Source organism: Dermacentor albipictus, chromosome 1 (genome assembly GCF_038994185.2).
Source record: "Dermacentor albipictus isolate Rhodes 1998 colony chromosome 1, USDA_Dalb.pri_finalv2, whole genome shotgun sequence".
NCBI classification, from domain to species: Eukaryota; Metazoa; Arthropoda; class Arachnida; order Ixodida; family Ixodidae; genus Dermacentor; species Dermacentor albipictus.
Window position 1 is genome coordinate 177074848 of NC_091821.1, and position 15625 is coordinate 177090472.

Sequence of the window (15625 nt, forward strand, 5' to 3'; positions counted from 1 at the left end):
ACGCATCCGCCGAGCCGGCGCCGGTCAGACCTTCTCGCTTCACACTTGGGGAGAATCTCTCGAATCTCTTTGACGCCGACATCGGTGACTGTGGATGCGGGACTGGGTATGTGGCACTGGGTATGTACCGCTCTCTTCAATGAATCTCTGTGGCGTTGCCTTGGAGCACTGCGTATGGCCCGCTCTTCAATGCATGTAATGCATTTCGGAGGACACGCACAGGCTGCGCGGTGGCGCCGCTAGATGACGCAGAGTGTGCATAAGGAAGCGCGAGAGACGATTCCCCGCTGCAGTACACGCCTCATAAGGTGTGTCGACGGTGGCAGTGCTTTCTGTCGCTATTTTGCTTCAACGCTAAACGTATTACCGTGGATAGTTGTCTTGAGATGGGCTCTGCCGAATTTTTCTTTATTGGCTCCTCCACCGCGGTGCATATTGCCGCGCTATTCGGCAAAGGAGACAGCGGCGTTATTTTTTTTTCACAATTCGCATATCTATTCGCAGTGTGCTTAATGTTTTAGAGGCCCGTAAAGCAAGCACCTTAAACATAATATACTTAAAATTCGACGTCAGCAGCTGCAAGCTTTATTTATTAGATGCGCACAACAAAAATGGTGATGTATAGGAGTGCGTTGCAGCAGGTGCCTTCAATTCCACTATTGAAACCATATTTTACGAAGCCATATGTACCTTTTGGTTAATTAAGTGTCATGCTAGTGACTGTTTCATAATTCCTCATCTTCTGGCTGTAGTAAACATGGCGTGTCTCCCCCCAAAAATAAAGAACGAAATAAAAATCATTTTTAAGTTTATTAAACACTTTTCACGAATCATAAAAAATGTTCGCCGCCACAGTAGTCTCCAATAGGCCGCAGCCAACAACGTTGTGCTATGCTTAACTGGCTAGTCCAACAGCTGGGCGGTGCACGACGGAGTCTTAGTTGGGTTCCCCAGCCCTGAATGGTGTGTGGGAGTGGCCACCCAGACGCTAGATTCGTCCTTGGATGCCCGCGCATGCTGGGCCGACGACCAGCGGGAATTTTCGTCCCACATGAGAATTATGAGGTTGACAGTCGTGCCATCTCCAGCCGTCCTCGAAGGTGGGAAAACAGCGGCATAAAACTAGCCGCGGTGGGCATGCGTGTCGCCTGCAGTCTGCAAAGGAGACCTGGCAATGACCGCGCGCAAACGCGTTTCGCGGAGGGAAAATTCTGAAACGCTGGGCGCCCCCACGCACCTGTTGCTGGATTGTGGTGAAACACCTCGAAACATCACACCAGCGGCGTGCTCGCATTAGCACCTTTTGTGGCCACCGAGCGAAGGCAACACCATGGAGGGAGAAATTAAAATCTACCTGACCGGCATCGCGCACGTTCTTTTCGTCAAAGGTCGCTATTTTAAAAGCTAGAAAGTGAATCTCTCATCAGCGCACAAGCGCCGTTGAGAAGTGCCGAACAGGTGGCGATGGTGGCAGCCAGCATATATATGTGCGCATGCGGCGGTCGCACTGCCTGGCTGTTCAGGCGTCCTACGCCGTGCCGCGTCGCCCAAAGGTTGCGTATATTAACGCGTTGAAGCGAAGCGACTTTATCCGGACGCTTTGCGCTCTCCTTCCTCGACGCGCTCGAATAACACGAAAGCGTGGTAAAGGTAACGCTGCTCTATGAAACGCTCTCCGCCGTAACGCCTAGATGCAATCATAAAGTCAAGGTATGCATGATATTGTGAGTAACGGGGCTCATTTTCGCTTCTGCGATGTAAGGAACTTCTGGTGGGCAGCATCAAATGTTGCGACAGCAGCATTTGATCAAATTCTGGGCTGTTACATGCCAAAACCACGATATTATCACGAGACACGCCCTCGTGGGAGACTCCGGATTAATTTTGACCAACGCGTGCCGCACGCTTCATGGATCACGGCGGCGCGGACTTAGCGGACGCTTGCAAGGAATCGCGTCGAGTCTCGTGCTTTGTCTTAACGCAGCGTCTCAAAGCTGGGCAGATCACGGAGCATTTAGTTTCGCTGTACAGGGACACTAATCGAGCTTATAGCACCTTATAACGGCAAGAGCCTCGGCTATAGGCGGCACGTATGCGCCTAACCTGTGTGGTTGGTATAGATCCACTGTGGAAGCGCATGGCGCGCGTTCCACACGTCGTATACACTGCAGACCCGTTTCTCAATTTGCTGCTGTTGTCGCAGGTGCTAGGCCAGCCCGAAAAATCCACGAACGAAAGAAAATCTGAACTGTATATATTTCTCTCTCCAGATCAGCCCGTATACGCGACACTGGTGTGACACATACGATGAGTTCGAGGACAATACTGCTTTTGTAATGCTGGCCTAATGCTGTGAGGTGTTCTAATTTGCTTCTTACACGGCTTCTTATGCCTATACGGCGCTTCCTGTGCAGAAAAATCAAATGCTGCTTGAATGAAAAACTGGAGATGTTTGCTTGACGGTCAGCCTGCCATGCCTGTTGCTACAGATGTATATACACTCTAGGAAATGTGCCGGGGAAAACGAGAGTAACTGCACAGTTATTCACGAAAAGGCGCATTCGTCCAACAGAGGACTAACTGCCTGAGTATGCGTGCTGTGCGCAAATTTCGGAGGGTAAGTGTTTAGTCCGCAGTCGGAAAGAGAGCAACACGAGGATTATTCTCCATGCACGCCGCTGTCTTCCCCCGCGTCGTCCAACTGATGAAGCGGCGGATACGGTATTGCCTCTATTAATCTAGGAAGGTAAATAAGTGAAGTTTATTGTCTATTGAACTAGATTCAGGGCAGCCATTTTACCACTTCATGAAAATGTTCATTGGAATTTAGCAGGTGGAGTATGACGAGCCACGCACTCCATGTGTACGGTGAAAAAAGAAATCAGTCACCGCGAACGCCCTAACACAGCCAACACAATCATGCATACGTAATTAATACCATTCACTCAGATACTTTATGTCCCGTTGCCTGACGAATGAATAGAAGCGCCTTCCTTCTGGCCGTCGCTAGTGATCCCAGTGTGTCCGTTTCATGGAACTCCTCGCACTTATAACCCAGTGTTTCACAATCTCCCGTTCGCGACTCGCAGGATTAAGCATTGTGTCTGACCAACTTCGGAATCACGCGGCGGCTTGTATGATCGAATAAAGCGAAAGAGGGTGTGCGTAGCGCCTACAAAAATAAAGAAAGAAAGAATGAAAGAAAACAGCAAACAAAGATTTGGTCGTAACATCGAGCCGTAATCGAGACTTAGACGTCCAAATCCCACCATTTTTTTTTTTTTGACAAGCTGCTGTATTACACAAGCCCACGTACACGCTGTGGTCCAGTAGTCATGCGTAACTGATGTGCATTTTTCTTCATGTGGCTCTTTCCAGTCCAGCTGAATTGCTCCTACTGGATTCATCGTGCAGTGATTACTGCGCGGTGAATTCAGTAGTACCGTGAGCCCATCTCCTGTTAAAAATAACGCTATTTAAGTATGCCAGCGTTATTTTTGGCAGAAAAAGGACTCGCGGAACGATCCCGAAAGCAGAAGCAAACCGGAAACGAGAAAGGGGTGCGGGGACAACTTACGTAGCGATATTTTGTTTATTTGTGAGTAGATACCGTGAATCCCGAGGGAGGGAAAATTAGGGAGAATTTATGTCTCATATACAATACGTGCATGTGCTTTCTATTCCATTCTCAATGTATAGTTTCTTATGGGCAGTTCTTCGTCGTTGTTTTTACCCTTCTTCAAAGAATTTCAAAGCACAACATCCTGTAACATTACTAATAGCAAGTTCTTACACTATATAGATTCAAGTAACTTCGTCCAAAATTCATCCAAAGCTTTCCTTGGTGCAGGTTTACTGTAATGGTGAGTTTTTTTTTTTTTCATCTCTGAAGGAAAATAAAACCGAGCAAACTGCCTACCCCACTCTTATGGGCTCAAGCAAACTTAAAGATAGAGGAGGACGCGTTTTGCCGGACGGAAATATTTATCGTGCGTTATTCGTGGCTAAAACTATTTACAAGTGGCGTACCGACCCGAGGAAGCTAGAAATGCGGCGCAAAAGTGAAACGACGAAGTAAAAGGACATGCCGCTGCGTCGCTATCCCGCGGTACCAATATGCGATTATCTCGAGGCTGCTGCCATGACGACGGATCAGGCTGACTGAGAGCGGTATACACGCCGCCCGCAAGACAGTGCCATAGAAAGAGCGCCGCCGCGCCGCAGTATCGGTACTTCGCGCACGCAGTAGCAACTTGTGACGTATACACCGCCCTCCGTCGACCACCGCGAAGTGTGCCACGCAGCACCGCGCGCGGCTGCACGCACGACACTCCGGCGAAAGAGCAAGGGTGGGGGACAGAAATGGCGAGGCACTCCAAGTACCTCGCATGCTAACTCGACAAGGGCCACACGCGCGCTGTAATTAACCTACGCCGTAACGGCGCTCGCCGCCTGCTTTGCGTTTCGCCCGAGCTCCTTTTTCCTGGCTGTCAGCTACAACCCGGTGTCCGCGCGATGCGAGCGCTCACAAAGCGCACGCGATTACAGCAGAAAAATTTGTAAGGCACACTCGGCAATGAAAGCGGAAAGGGAAGGAGAGCTGCGTGTGACACGCTGGCGTTAATTTGATTTGGAGAAGCAAAAGCTCTCGTGCCGCACCGCTGAGGCTGATTCGCTGCGGCTGCCCGGTGTAATCACATGCTTTGTCGCTTTGCGGCCGTTTTAATGGTGTGCGATTAGTCCTGTTTACCAGTAGATGGAGCCCCGCTCTGCTGGAAGATGCGCCGGCGAAAAAATATATATAGAGAAGAAAGTGAACAATTACGAATCACGGTCGTTAGAGGAGCCGGGTTCCGCGGCGTGCCGTAATGAGGGCCAGTCGGCAAATGGCCGCCAATTTGCAGGTTCCTCCCGGCCGAGAGCGCCAGACGCTTCTCCGTGGCCCCTTCTGCCGCTGCGCGAAGCGCGTCGCTGCTGCTGCCGGTGGTGCTGCCGGAGCGCCCGCAAGGAGAGAGTCACTCGCTGATGGCTGCGGACACTCTCTGTCGTCGCCGGTGCGGCCACCTAAACTGTCGCCGCTACATCCTCAGCGGCCGCCTCCTGGGATGGCGCACTTTCAAATTGAGTAGGATGCATCCAGACATGCAGGACACTTCACCTCGAGGGTTGGAGTACGCGGTGCTCCTTTTCCAAGGCGACAGGTTCAGCTGCCCGTCCCCCTCGTGAGGAGTGAATTATATATAGTGAGCACGCGCTGCGCGAGCAGCAGAGCACGGTGAAAACGCGTGCTCCAGCGCGCTTATCGCTGTCCAATAGAATAGATAAACATTATTGAAAGAATAATCAGAATAATCGCTAATGGTCGGGGCCCCTAGTCCAGGGGAGCTGACTGGCCCTTTCCATGGAGCGCGTCCCACGGGCCTGCAGCCGAATTCAGTTTTAAAGCGCAGCTTTTCGGCGCCCGTTCCTGCGTTAAGCGTTCGCGTCCTCTGCGTAACCGAGCGAACGAGCACACCGGAGGATGAAAGAGCGAACGCGGTGCACAGCGGGGGATGAAAGAATGGAATGGCGAAGAAAGCGCGAGTAGGAAAGCTGAAGACGAGGGTGCGGCGGAACCATGAGGCGCAAGAAAGAAGGAGGAACGTAGGGCAAAAGTGTGAGAAGAAAAGCGTAGTGCCGCGCAAGACGGGCTCTGCGGTGACGACCGCTGCAAGACGGTGCCAGAATGGAGCGCCGTCGTCTGTTCACCGATGACGACATCGGTAAGGCACGCGGCGAGCACGTCCACCGATACCCTATATGGAAACAAAGCGCTGCATGAGCGGAGATCTGTATGTGGCTGCTGCTGTGAATCGCGCTCACGCGTTACCCACGCGCTGCTTATCGCGATCTCCCGATTAGCGAGGCAGTCGCGTCACACATCGCTCCGTTTGCAATGTGCCGCACAAGGCATATTGCCCCAGCCAGCCACGCTACTCACGGCGTTCTCTTCCTTATATAAACCGTGTACATATATAATAATAATACAAAATATTGACAGGCATACTTCTTTCAAGTATAGAGCTGCACTCAAATTTCGCATAAGGGAGTATCGTAATCGTCGATGAATTTTCACAGCGAAGCTTTATATGGCTAGCCGATTCGTCCATCCATCAGTAGGTCGCCTGTACGCCGAAAACGCCACCGGCGCAACCCCATGCGCATGCGCGAAAATAAAGAGAAAGAGAGAGAGAGAGAAGCGCGCGATTAGCCAACACCACCGAACAGCACAAAGCCTGTTTATTCCTACTCCATGACGTCATCCTACCTGGCCTTAAATTTCCATTTACAAGAATAGCGTGATGAAATCGGTGACTTTAATATCCCCGTTGCCTACTCGGAAGCATGCCCATTAGATTATATGGCAGTCGGGCCAGGTAACGTCGCGTCATGGATCGAAGTGAAAATGCCTTGTGCTGTCTAGGTGGTTTTGGATTAGCTGCGCCAGTAGTGACGTCGTTGCTCTCCGTCGTAGACGAACGTGGGCGCAGCAGTTTCCCGCCGGCTCCGAAATGGGTAGGCCACGCGTCATGCATACTCCTTAGGAGCAGGCAGCTTTCGATCAGCAACGCCGCGAGCAGAACCGGGAAGTGTTTTTACAATTGCTAGTAGGTACAGCGGGGCGTGGCGCTTTTGACGGCGCTTGACGTTTCTGCGCAGGCGCGAGTAAAAGCGGGTGCGAGAGAGAAAATCTGGGGGCCTTTGCTCCTAGAATATGTGAGTCTGCCTAGGCACAACGGAGGAGGTTTCTTAACGCATGTTGTATGCGTTCGTCCCCTAGGCATGCCGCCATAGCGGAGTGCGGTCCTGTTTATTTACGCTCCACCGCTGGCTGCCCGCGCAGTGAGGTAGTGGGCACGGACGTGCCATTTGGTGATCGCTGTGTCTGAAGGGGCAAAGTTCTGACTGGTGTTGTATAAGTCGCGGGTCGATTTTTTGGTCGCGACGATAGACTGCATTTTTTACAAGCACTGCTCCAGGAGGGCACCCGCTCGCACCAGGAGGGCCCCCGCACTCGCACCCGCTCTTACTCGCGCATGCGCGCAAACACCCGTCGTATCCGCAAGTGCCACGCCCCGCTGTATCTACTAGCAATTGGAAATGCGCAACCGGGAACGAGTTCGTCTACGCCGTGCCGATGCTGCTGCCCGGGCAAGTACCAGGCTCGTGCAGCCGAGCGCAAGCAGCAACTGCGTACCGAGGATCCGGCAGCCTACCAAGCCGTCGTTTTACGAACCGTCGGGATTAACCCAGTGATAAACGCCGGAGCCCTACTCTTCAGCTTTCCTGGTTAATCATTTGTACGGAGTGCTTGGGCGGTGATTTTTTTCCCCTGGCTCTCTGGTCTGGCTTCAGGTACCCGCTACCACACACGACCTTTCCGCAAAACTTGTCGCACAATAACTCGGACCCATACCGCATCATGGAGCAAACGTCCTCCGTCAATTAGCTCGTGGAGCCCCTCACACCATCAACGGATCTATGCCATCACGGCCGCGAGCTTGTCCTCTTCTCTCGCATTAAGCCGTACTGCGACCCAATAATAGTCTCTTCGCCTTAAGCCGCCAGGATGGCGCCTTTTTCATAAAGCCCAGCTGCAATGTCTGAAGGCTACCGGGATGAGCGACCGCGCGTGATACAGCGCTTAGAATTTTCACTACGTCGGCGACATCAACAGCGGACTTCCTTCCCTTCCGTTAAATTTTTTCCTCTCCTTCCTCCATATCAGGGTAGCCAATCAGGCTCAGTCCTGGTTACCTTCCCTGCCCTTCATTTATCATTCGCTCTCTCTCTCTCTCTCTCATTCTTATTAACTGTTCGCCATTTGCCGGCTGGCCGACCGCCTTAATCACATGTCGGATGTGTCAGCCAACAACACGACTGGCTGAGACTTGCTCTTCTGAACAAATGTAGCGTAAAGCCGAGACCACACGTACGCTTGCGGACGCGCGCTAGCTCGCGTTCGCGCGCCTTGCGCCTGCCGCGCCTCGCGAGTAATGGCGGTTTGCATCCACAAAGACGCGCGGAAGCGCGCGCATAATCGGTTGAGAAGACATCGTTTCGTACAGAAATATTTACGGTGCTGCAAAATGCTCAAATAGTGATAAACGTCATTTTTATCATTTTAGAGTTAAAAAACCAACGTAAAAAAATGAAAATGCGCTGTCTTACACGACATAATCAGCTTCGCATGAAGTGGCAGCAGCACTGGCACGCTATCAACGGCGCCGCGTTCCCGCCTTTCCGCGTCGTCTGCGTTTCCCGCGTCGTCCCGCCTCCCTGGCTCCATCCCGTCGACATTATGCCCGCAGTCTCTACTCGTACGAGGCTTTTACTGTTGCTGGAACAGATACTCTTGCTCATGATAACGAAGAGGAGACGAGACCAACGACGGTGCAGGCAGCGGCGACGCTGGTGGGTGCGACCTGTGTTTTTGGCCCGAAAGCAAGAAGGCCTTTACCACACAGCTGTAAGTACTCTGCTCATTTTACGCAGAAGTGTTTTGTCGTGTCGCTATTCAGTATCTGACCTTGGTTGAATTTGTAATTGCTAAGAAACACGTGCAGCGCTGAAAAGACGATATGCACGCGCTCTTTTTGTGTCATTTCGCCCCCATTGTCGTTAATCTGTAAGGCTTTCTGCTCGCCTTTATATCGCTTAGCAAGTTCATTGTTGTTTTAGTGATGCAAATGACCTCTGGTCACCCTCTTGGCGATCAGGTACATACGATGCATTAACACATGAGACGACCATTCGCAGCCATCTATTATGTCTGGATGATTGTTTACATTCTTCATGGCAATTGCAGATGTGCCGCATGCGACAAGGAGATCACAGATTTTTCTGCAAGTACTACAGAATGACGCCGCAGCTTTTCGATAAGCTGTTAAACTTTGTCGCTGCGGACCTGACCCGACAGCAGTTCATCAGGGAGCCCTTGGAGCCTGCAGAGCGACTGGCGATGACATTGAGGTTCGTAGAAGTACATTCCACATTGTGAGTAAAATTATTTACCAGTGGAGTACCATGTATATGCTGCTACAGTCGTAATGCTATTACATTTTTAACATTATACTTTGCTGTATATTTTAAAGAAACTGCATAGGCTGCTGCTATGAAGTGTCTCTGTTACAGAGGTTAATCATAGCATGGTAGTTATCAGGCTAGGGCCCAGTCTCTCAGGCTAGGGAATGCTGGCCCACAGTTTGTGTATGGAACATCAATTTCCTGCTATTTTACATCTCTTATGTATTATGGGGTTGCTTGCAGAAATGGGATGATTTTTATTTGTATTGGTTCATGAGGGGTAAAATGTAAATATGCAGATTTCCAGTGCATTGGGGGCACGTGCCCATAATTAAATCATGGTTCTGGCACGTAAAACCCCTCAGTTAGATTGGTGTGTGAGGGCAATTTTCGTTCTCTTTGTCATGTTACAGTTACCTGGCATCAGGGCAGGAGATATGCCAAGTAGCGCTGTTATATCGTGTAGGTCTTGAAACTGCCAGGCAATGCATACACGACACATGTCGAGCAATATGGGCACGCCTCAAAGATCATTTCATGCAAGTAAGTATGCCATTACACTTCACTTATAACTGCTGCACTGTGATGATTGCTGGTAGTGCGGGCAAAATGTTTGCCAATTAATTAAAGAATGATCAGCCTTCAAGCAGTACCAAAACACTAGGTAATCAACTTTGCCTTGGTACATTAGAGGCAAAGCATTTCTTCTACTGCATAAATGTGTGTTACACCGAGCTTGGTCCTGTGGACATAGCAATTACGTTTATCACTTGAAATGACACTGCACACTTTCTAGCAATATGGGCATTGTGTGCCACTGATTCTTCCAGTCAGTAGTAATGGCAAGTGCCGTACTATTCTAGACACCAACCCAAGAGGAGTGGGAGAAGATTGCTGAAGGATTTTCAGCTCGATGGCAATTCCCCAATTGCTTGGGGGCTGTCGATGGAAAACATGTAGCAATCACATGCCCACCAAATTCTGGGAGTAATTACTTCAACTACAAGGTAAACTGCTATGCTTTCATTTTATTTGCTTTGTGTACTAAGGATGCTGTTTCTTTTGGTAATTGCAATTCTGCCAGGAAGGTGCTTTGTAGATGTTACAATTTACATGCAGTGCAAGTCAGATGCCATGTACAGTGCATTGTAGTGCTGTACAAAAAAAAACTCAAATGCAAATGGGCATATGGTTATAAAATGAGGTATTGTGGTTCCTTAACCTTCAAGCATATGAGGGGTATGAGTATGAAAGGAGACTATTGAGTTTAACGATTGACAACTCACTAACATCCAGAGCATCCTTTGATGCTTTTGCAGTTGCCTGCATTCTGCAGCCATTTCAGTAAACTTTCTTATACGATAGTACGCAGGTGACAATAGTACCAAGCCTTGCTTGCTAGACAGGCCACTCAAATTGCCTGACAGTGGCCGTAAATTTGCTGTTTGCATGTGAATGTCGACACTTGCTCTGATGCTTTATTTCAGTGAACATATTCAATTGTCCTCATGCATGCTTTATTTCAGGGAACATATTCAATTGTCCTGATGGCTGTCGTTGACAGCAGTTGCAAGTACGTGCTTGTTGATGTGGGGGCTGAAGGTCGCGTGAGCGACGGAGGCGTATTTAAACACTCTGCATTTGGCAAGGCCCTTGTCAATGGAGACCTCAATATACCCTCACATGGCCTGCTCCCAGGACCTACAACAGCTTTACCCCACGTCTTCGTTGGGGATGAAGCTTTTCAGTTAAGAAAAGACTTTATGCGCCCATTTCCTTCCAAGCAACTTGAGGATGAAAGAAGAGTCTTCAACTACAGGTTGAGCCGAGCAAGGTATGGTGCACTAAGATAGTGAAATTCAAAAATGAGACACTGACAGTCATTCTCTCTTTTAATAATCAACCTTTTATTGCAAAATCAATGCAAGTAGAGGTCTTGAAGAATACTTGAACAATCTGAACTGCTTCAGAGCTTCTCTCTGGTGTCCCTTTAAAGTGCACAAGTACTGCGCAAGGAATTAATATACCGCAAGAAAAATACACGCATAGTACTTCTGACACTGGATTTCTTGCAGTCCTTGTATCATTACTGTAAACATGTCTTCTCAAAAAGGCAGACTAAGGGAACAGGTTCTTCTAACCATTTTTTAAAAATAAATGTTTATGAAGTTTGAATTTCAATGTTTGTTTGCTATATTCCGACAGACGGTGTGCTGAAAACGCGTTCGGGATCACAGCAGCAAAGTGGCGTATCCTACTGCGGACCATTAACTTGCTCCCCACAAACGTGGACTTTGTTGTCAAGGCTGCCTGTGTCTTGCACAACTTCCTAACTGTCCTCAACCCACAGTCGGACAATTATAGTGATCAAGAGGACAAGTTTGGAAACTTTGTAGCAGGACGCTGGCGCGAAAGCATCCAAGCTGCGTTGGGAGACGACAGAATGCAGCAGTTTACCCCCCTTCAGTCAACACGATCAAGAAACTACGACAGTGAAGCTGCACATGCCAGGAACCTCTTTGCAGCCTATTTTTGCAGCAAAGTAGGTGAGGTTCCATGGCAGTGGCACCAACCAGGTGTTTCCAAAGAAGGCGCTTTGAAGCGTCTACGTGAGCAGCAGTTCTACCAGCTGCAATGATGGTGAGCATTTCCTCGAAAGAGCAAAAGCCACATTGTGACTTCATAACAGTCATTCATAATTGCTGTTCACTGTGGCTTATCAATCATGCTGTTTACGTGTCAATTTTGTGGCACCTGTGCAAGAAAAAAATGTTTGTGTTATTACTTTGTTCATCCATGTTGTGAAGTGTGTAGTCCACTTACTTGATGGTAACTGGATGTTTGATGTGGAGTAGAAATAGACTTGAACTGTGGTATTCATGACTATCGAAACCGTAAACATTTTATTTCCAACCACAAAAAAATACATTTATTTAAGCATACCCAGCTACTGCTGGCTTGACAGGTAGGGCCGTACTGGCCAGCCAAGCTGCCGCGAATGCAACTGTCACTCCCCATTCGCTCCATTGCAGTTTGCCTGAAGTGGCAGGCCACAACTATGCTGTTGCAAAGAGTATTGCATGTGCAAGCATTGATGAGGTAGAACATATCACATTATGTAAGGAGGGCTTCAAATAGGAAAAAAAGCACCTATAAATAAGTGCAAATTGAACACAAAACAACGACATAAAAATATAATTGGGAAGCAACGTGCATGTTAAAGAATGGAGAATGCAGCGTAAAGCAGTAAAAAACAGGACATAAAAAGGAAACAAATGAGGTGAGGCATCAAAGTACAGTAATACACAAAGGACTATGGTAAAAACAGCCATACGAGTATCTGGAGGTACGCATTTTTCTTGGTTTCCACAACTTGGCTGTCAAGAAGAGTATTGCACAGGTGAAAGGCACGTGCATGCATTGAAAAGCTAAAATGTATCACGTCATGTACGGATGACTATAGGAATGGGAAAATAAAAACTGAACACTGACCAGTGCACATTGAACACATGAAAACTTATCCAGAACATAAAAAAGCCGAAATAAAAGTACCTGCCGTGGTAGCTCAGTGGCTATGGTGTTGGGCTGCTGAGCACGAGGCCGCGGGATCGAATCCCGGCTACAGCGTGCACATTTCTATGGGGGCAAAATGCGAAAACACCTGTGAACGTACCTTTAGGTGCACGTTAAAGAACCCCAGGTGGTCAAAAGTTCTGGAGTCCTCCACTACGGCGTGCCTCATAATCGGAAAGTGGTTTTGGCACGTAAAACCCCATAATTTAATTTTTTGAAATAAAAGTATCAGTGACAAGCAGCTAGCGTGTTAAAAATGCATAATGCAGCATCACAATAAAGCAGTAACAAACAGGACATAAAATCAAGCATATAAGAGATTAGGCATCAAAGTACAGTAATACACAATTCAATATGATAACTATGGTTGTACGAGTATCTGGAGGTACACTTTTCTTGGTTTCCACAACTGGGCTATCAAAAAGAGTATTGCACAGGTAAAAGGCACATGCAATCATTGACCAGTTAAAATGTATGACATTATGTAAGGACGACTAGAAACAAGAAAATAAAAGTAAGCAATAAACATCAAAAGCACATAAATAAGTGCAAAGTGAACACATGAAAACTAAAAAAAATTTATGAAGTATCAGTGACAAGCATATAATGTGTTAAAGTATGCAGCATCACAATAAAAGACGGAACATAAAGAGTGAATATATGAGAAGTGAGATATCAACATACTGTAATATAGAATTGAACACATTGAAAAAGAAAATAAAGAATAATAGTATGAGTACCTGGTGGAATGCACTATGAGCAACTTCTGACATTTTCTTGGTTTCCATAACTTGGCTATTGAGAAGGTTATTGCACGGGTCGACAACACATTAAATTTAAAAGTAAAAGTATGTATACAAAAGTAAGAAAACAAATATACTCGAAAAACATGCTGCCTTGATGTGCTGGTTTATAGTATCACTGTGCCTTCATGGTGCAGACAGCACATGGACGAGCAAAATGAACAGATAGCATAAACATTGCTCCTTTGTTTCTTTGGCGATGTGCGATCGGCACTCTGAAGCTGCAGTGAGAAGGTGCCGAGTATGACAAAAAGAAAGAAATTAATCAGTTAATTCCTTAATGACATTCAAAATCTTTATATACATGTCCGTTTGTTTTTCCGTTCTCACTCGTTTCATGAGTGGAACAAGTGACATTGCAAACAGCTCGATGTGATCTGTCGGCTTTGTTGTTTCGAGAGCACCGGTGACACGCTGAAGCTGCTGCGCCAACAAATCGTCTGCATTTACCTTTCTTTTCCTGCTCGTAGGCGTGCCGGACGACGTTACTGAAGACGCCTGTGCACGAGGTGCAGGCGTTGCCGCTGGCGGCACCGACACCTCTGTTACCACCACATCCTCCGCCTCCTTCTCCTGCTCCTCCAACTCGTACACGTGCACGTACGCCTCATTGGCAAAGTGGCACATGTCGTCAAAGAGCTCTGCAGCAGTGGGCCCTTCCTCCAGGTTGTTATGACTTCGACAGGTTCCTCCTGCTGGCTCAGCATTTGGAAGTTCCCTGATGTGCTGATACATTTGAAGAAAGAAATGTTCATTGTAGATACTTTTGGCTGTAAATATTTCAAATAATTCAAAAAGCAATGTGAAAATAAAGTTCATTAATTAAATTGTACAAGTGCTCTTTATCTGAAGGGGTCACCCAAAGATATCAATAACACATGGATACACATAACACTTTAGCGTCATCATTTACTTTTATTCTAGTTTACATTGCCATTCCATATAGTAGCACATTCTACATTTCAGTGAACACAAGACTCTTCCCTTACTGAAAAAAGTTAATGCTTTAGAAGTAATGTTTGTTATCCCATAAATAAGCCATATTGCACTGCTGGAAAATGCAATGTTAAGAGTGACCTGAGTCCTTGAATTTTTAGAAATGTGCTGTGTGCAGTAACATTTGTATCTAAAAATGGTACACTGAATTATTTTATGCATGCTAAACAAATATTACAGTGCAATTTGATGAAATTATATGCTTTACAACCTAGCTACAGCCACAGGTCCCATCCATTGAGGTTAATTGATCCATTAACAGCCGATGTTACAAAATACATGGAATTCATCACACTTTAAAAGATTGGCTGGTCGTAGAAAAACATTTGGCTAGGGAAGCGAGTCAAATGAGATTCTCCACACTAGGTGTGGAATTCGGGAGATTTCCAAGAGTCTGCGCGACTGCTTACAATGTTGCAGCTTTAGTACAAGTGGACTGAATGTGGGCACTCGCTAGAGCTACTGGGCTGAGTGAGAAGCACCATATGGAAGAATTCATGTTAGAATGCCGTGGATGGTGTTTTGAATTTCTTGGCGATCAGTGAAATGCACGGTTCGCCATGCTTATAAACTACACGCGAGCTAGAAATTCGTCCGATTTTTGCGGACCGAACAACACTGCGTTGATCATCATCCACGTAGTTTTTATGAAATTGTGAATCTCGCAACAACGGCAGTCCAATAGGACAGTTTAACATAGTGAGGCGATGCACGAGTTCTACTCCTCTAAGCGACAAAATAACACGCCATTAAACTTACGCTCTCGTTTCCATTGTGTCGCGGAGAAACATCAGGAGCTCGAAGAAGGGCCACGAACATTCGCTCTCTTCCTCGGCTCCCGCTCCGCTCTTCTGGGACGTCGCGTCATTAGGCTGTTTTAGCAGAGCGTTTTTCACGGTCCGCTCCGCTCAGCGGGCTAGCGGAAGCGCAAGTGCGCATGCGCGACCCGTTCAGCAGTGAGCGAGCGAGCGGACGGGAGCCCCCTCTCCGCTAGAAAGCCTTCTCAGCGGAGCGCGGCGAGCGCGTCAAGCGGGTCTAGCGAAGCAAAATGGCTGCCCCCAGTGCTGGTGGCCCGTCCACGAGGTCGTTTGAATCGGGATTTGTAAAGCGCAAACCTAGAGTACACTTTAGGAGACACGAAGATCTTCTATTCGGGAGGTTGTGGCCATGAACCCGTTTCAGAACCA

General features: G+C 47.8%; 1 protein-coding gene and 1 long non-coding RNA gene across 2 annotated transcripts; both read left to right on the plus strand.

Moving 5' to 3' along the window:
* The first annotated feature begins 8494 nt into the window (after positions 1–8494).
* LOC139056104 (uncharacterized) lies at positions 8495–9592 on the plus strand. Its single transcript, XR_011512160.1, has 3 exons — positions 8495–8509; positions 8849–9012; positions 9480–9592. It is a non-coding gene; the product is annotated as an uncharacterized lncRNA (long non-coding RNA).
* A 469-nt stretch (positions 9593–10061) lies between these two features.
* Positions 10062–14005, plus strand: LOC135916428 (uncharacterized). The gene is made up of 4 exons (XM_065449782.2): positions 10062–10073; positions 10593–10900; positions 11272–11706; positions 13913–14005. The coding sequence occupies exons 2-3, from the start codon at positions 10614–10616 to the stop codon at positions 11702–11704; spliced, it is 720 nt and encodes a 239-aa protein (XP_065305854.2). The 5' UTR covers positions 10062–10073; positions 10593–10613; the 3' UTR covers positions 11705–11706; positions 13913–14005.
* Positions 14006–15625: the final 1620 nt, after the last annotated feature.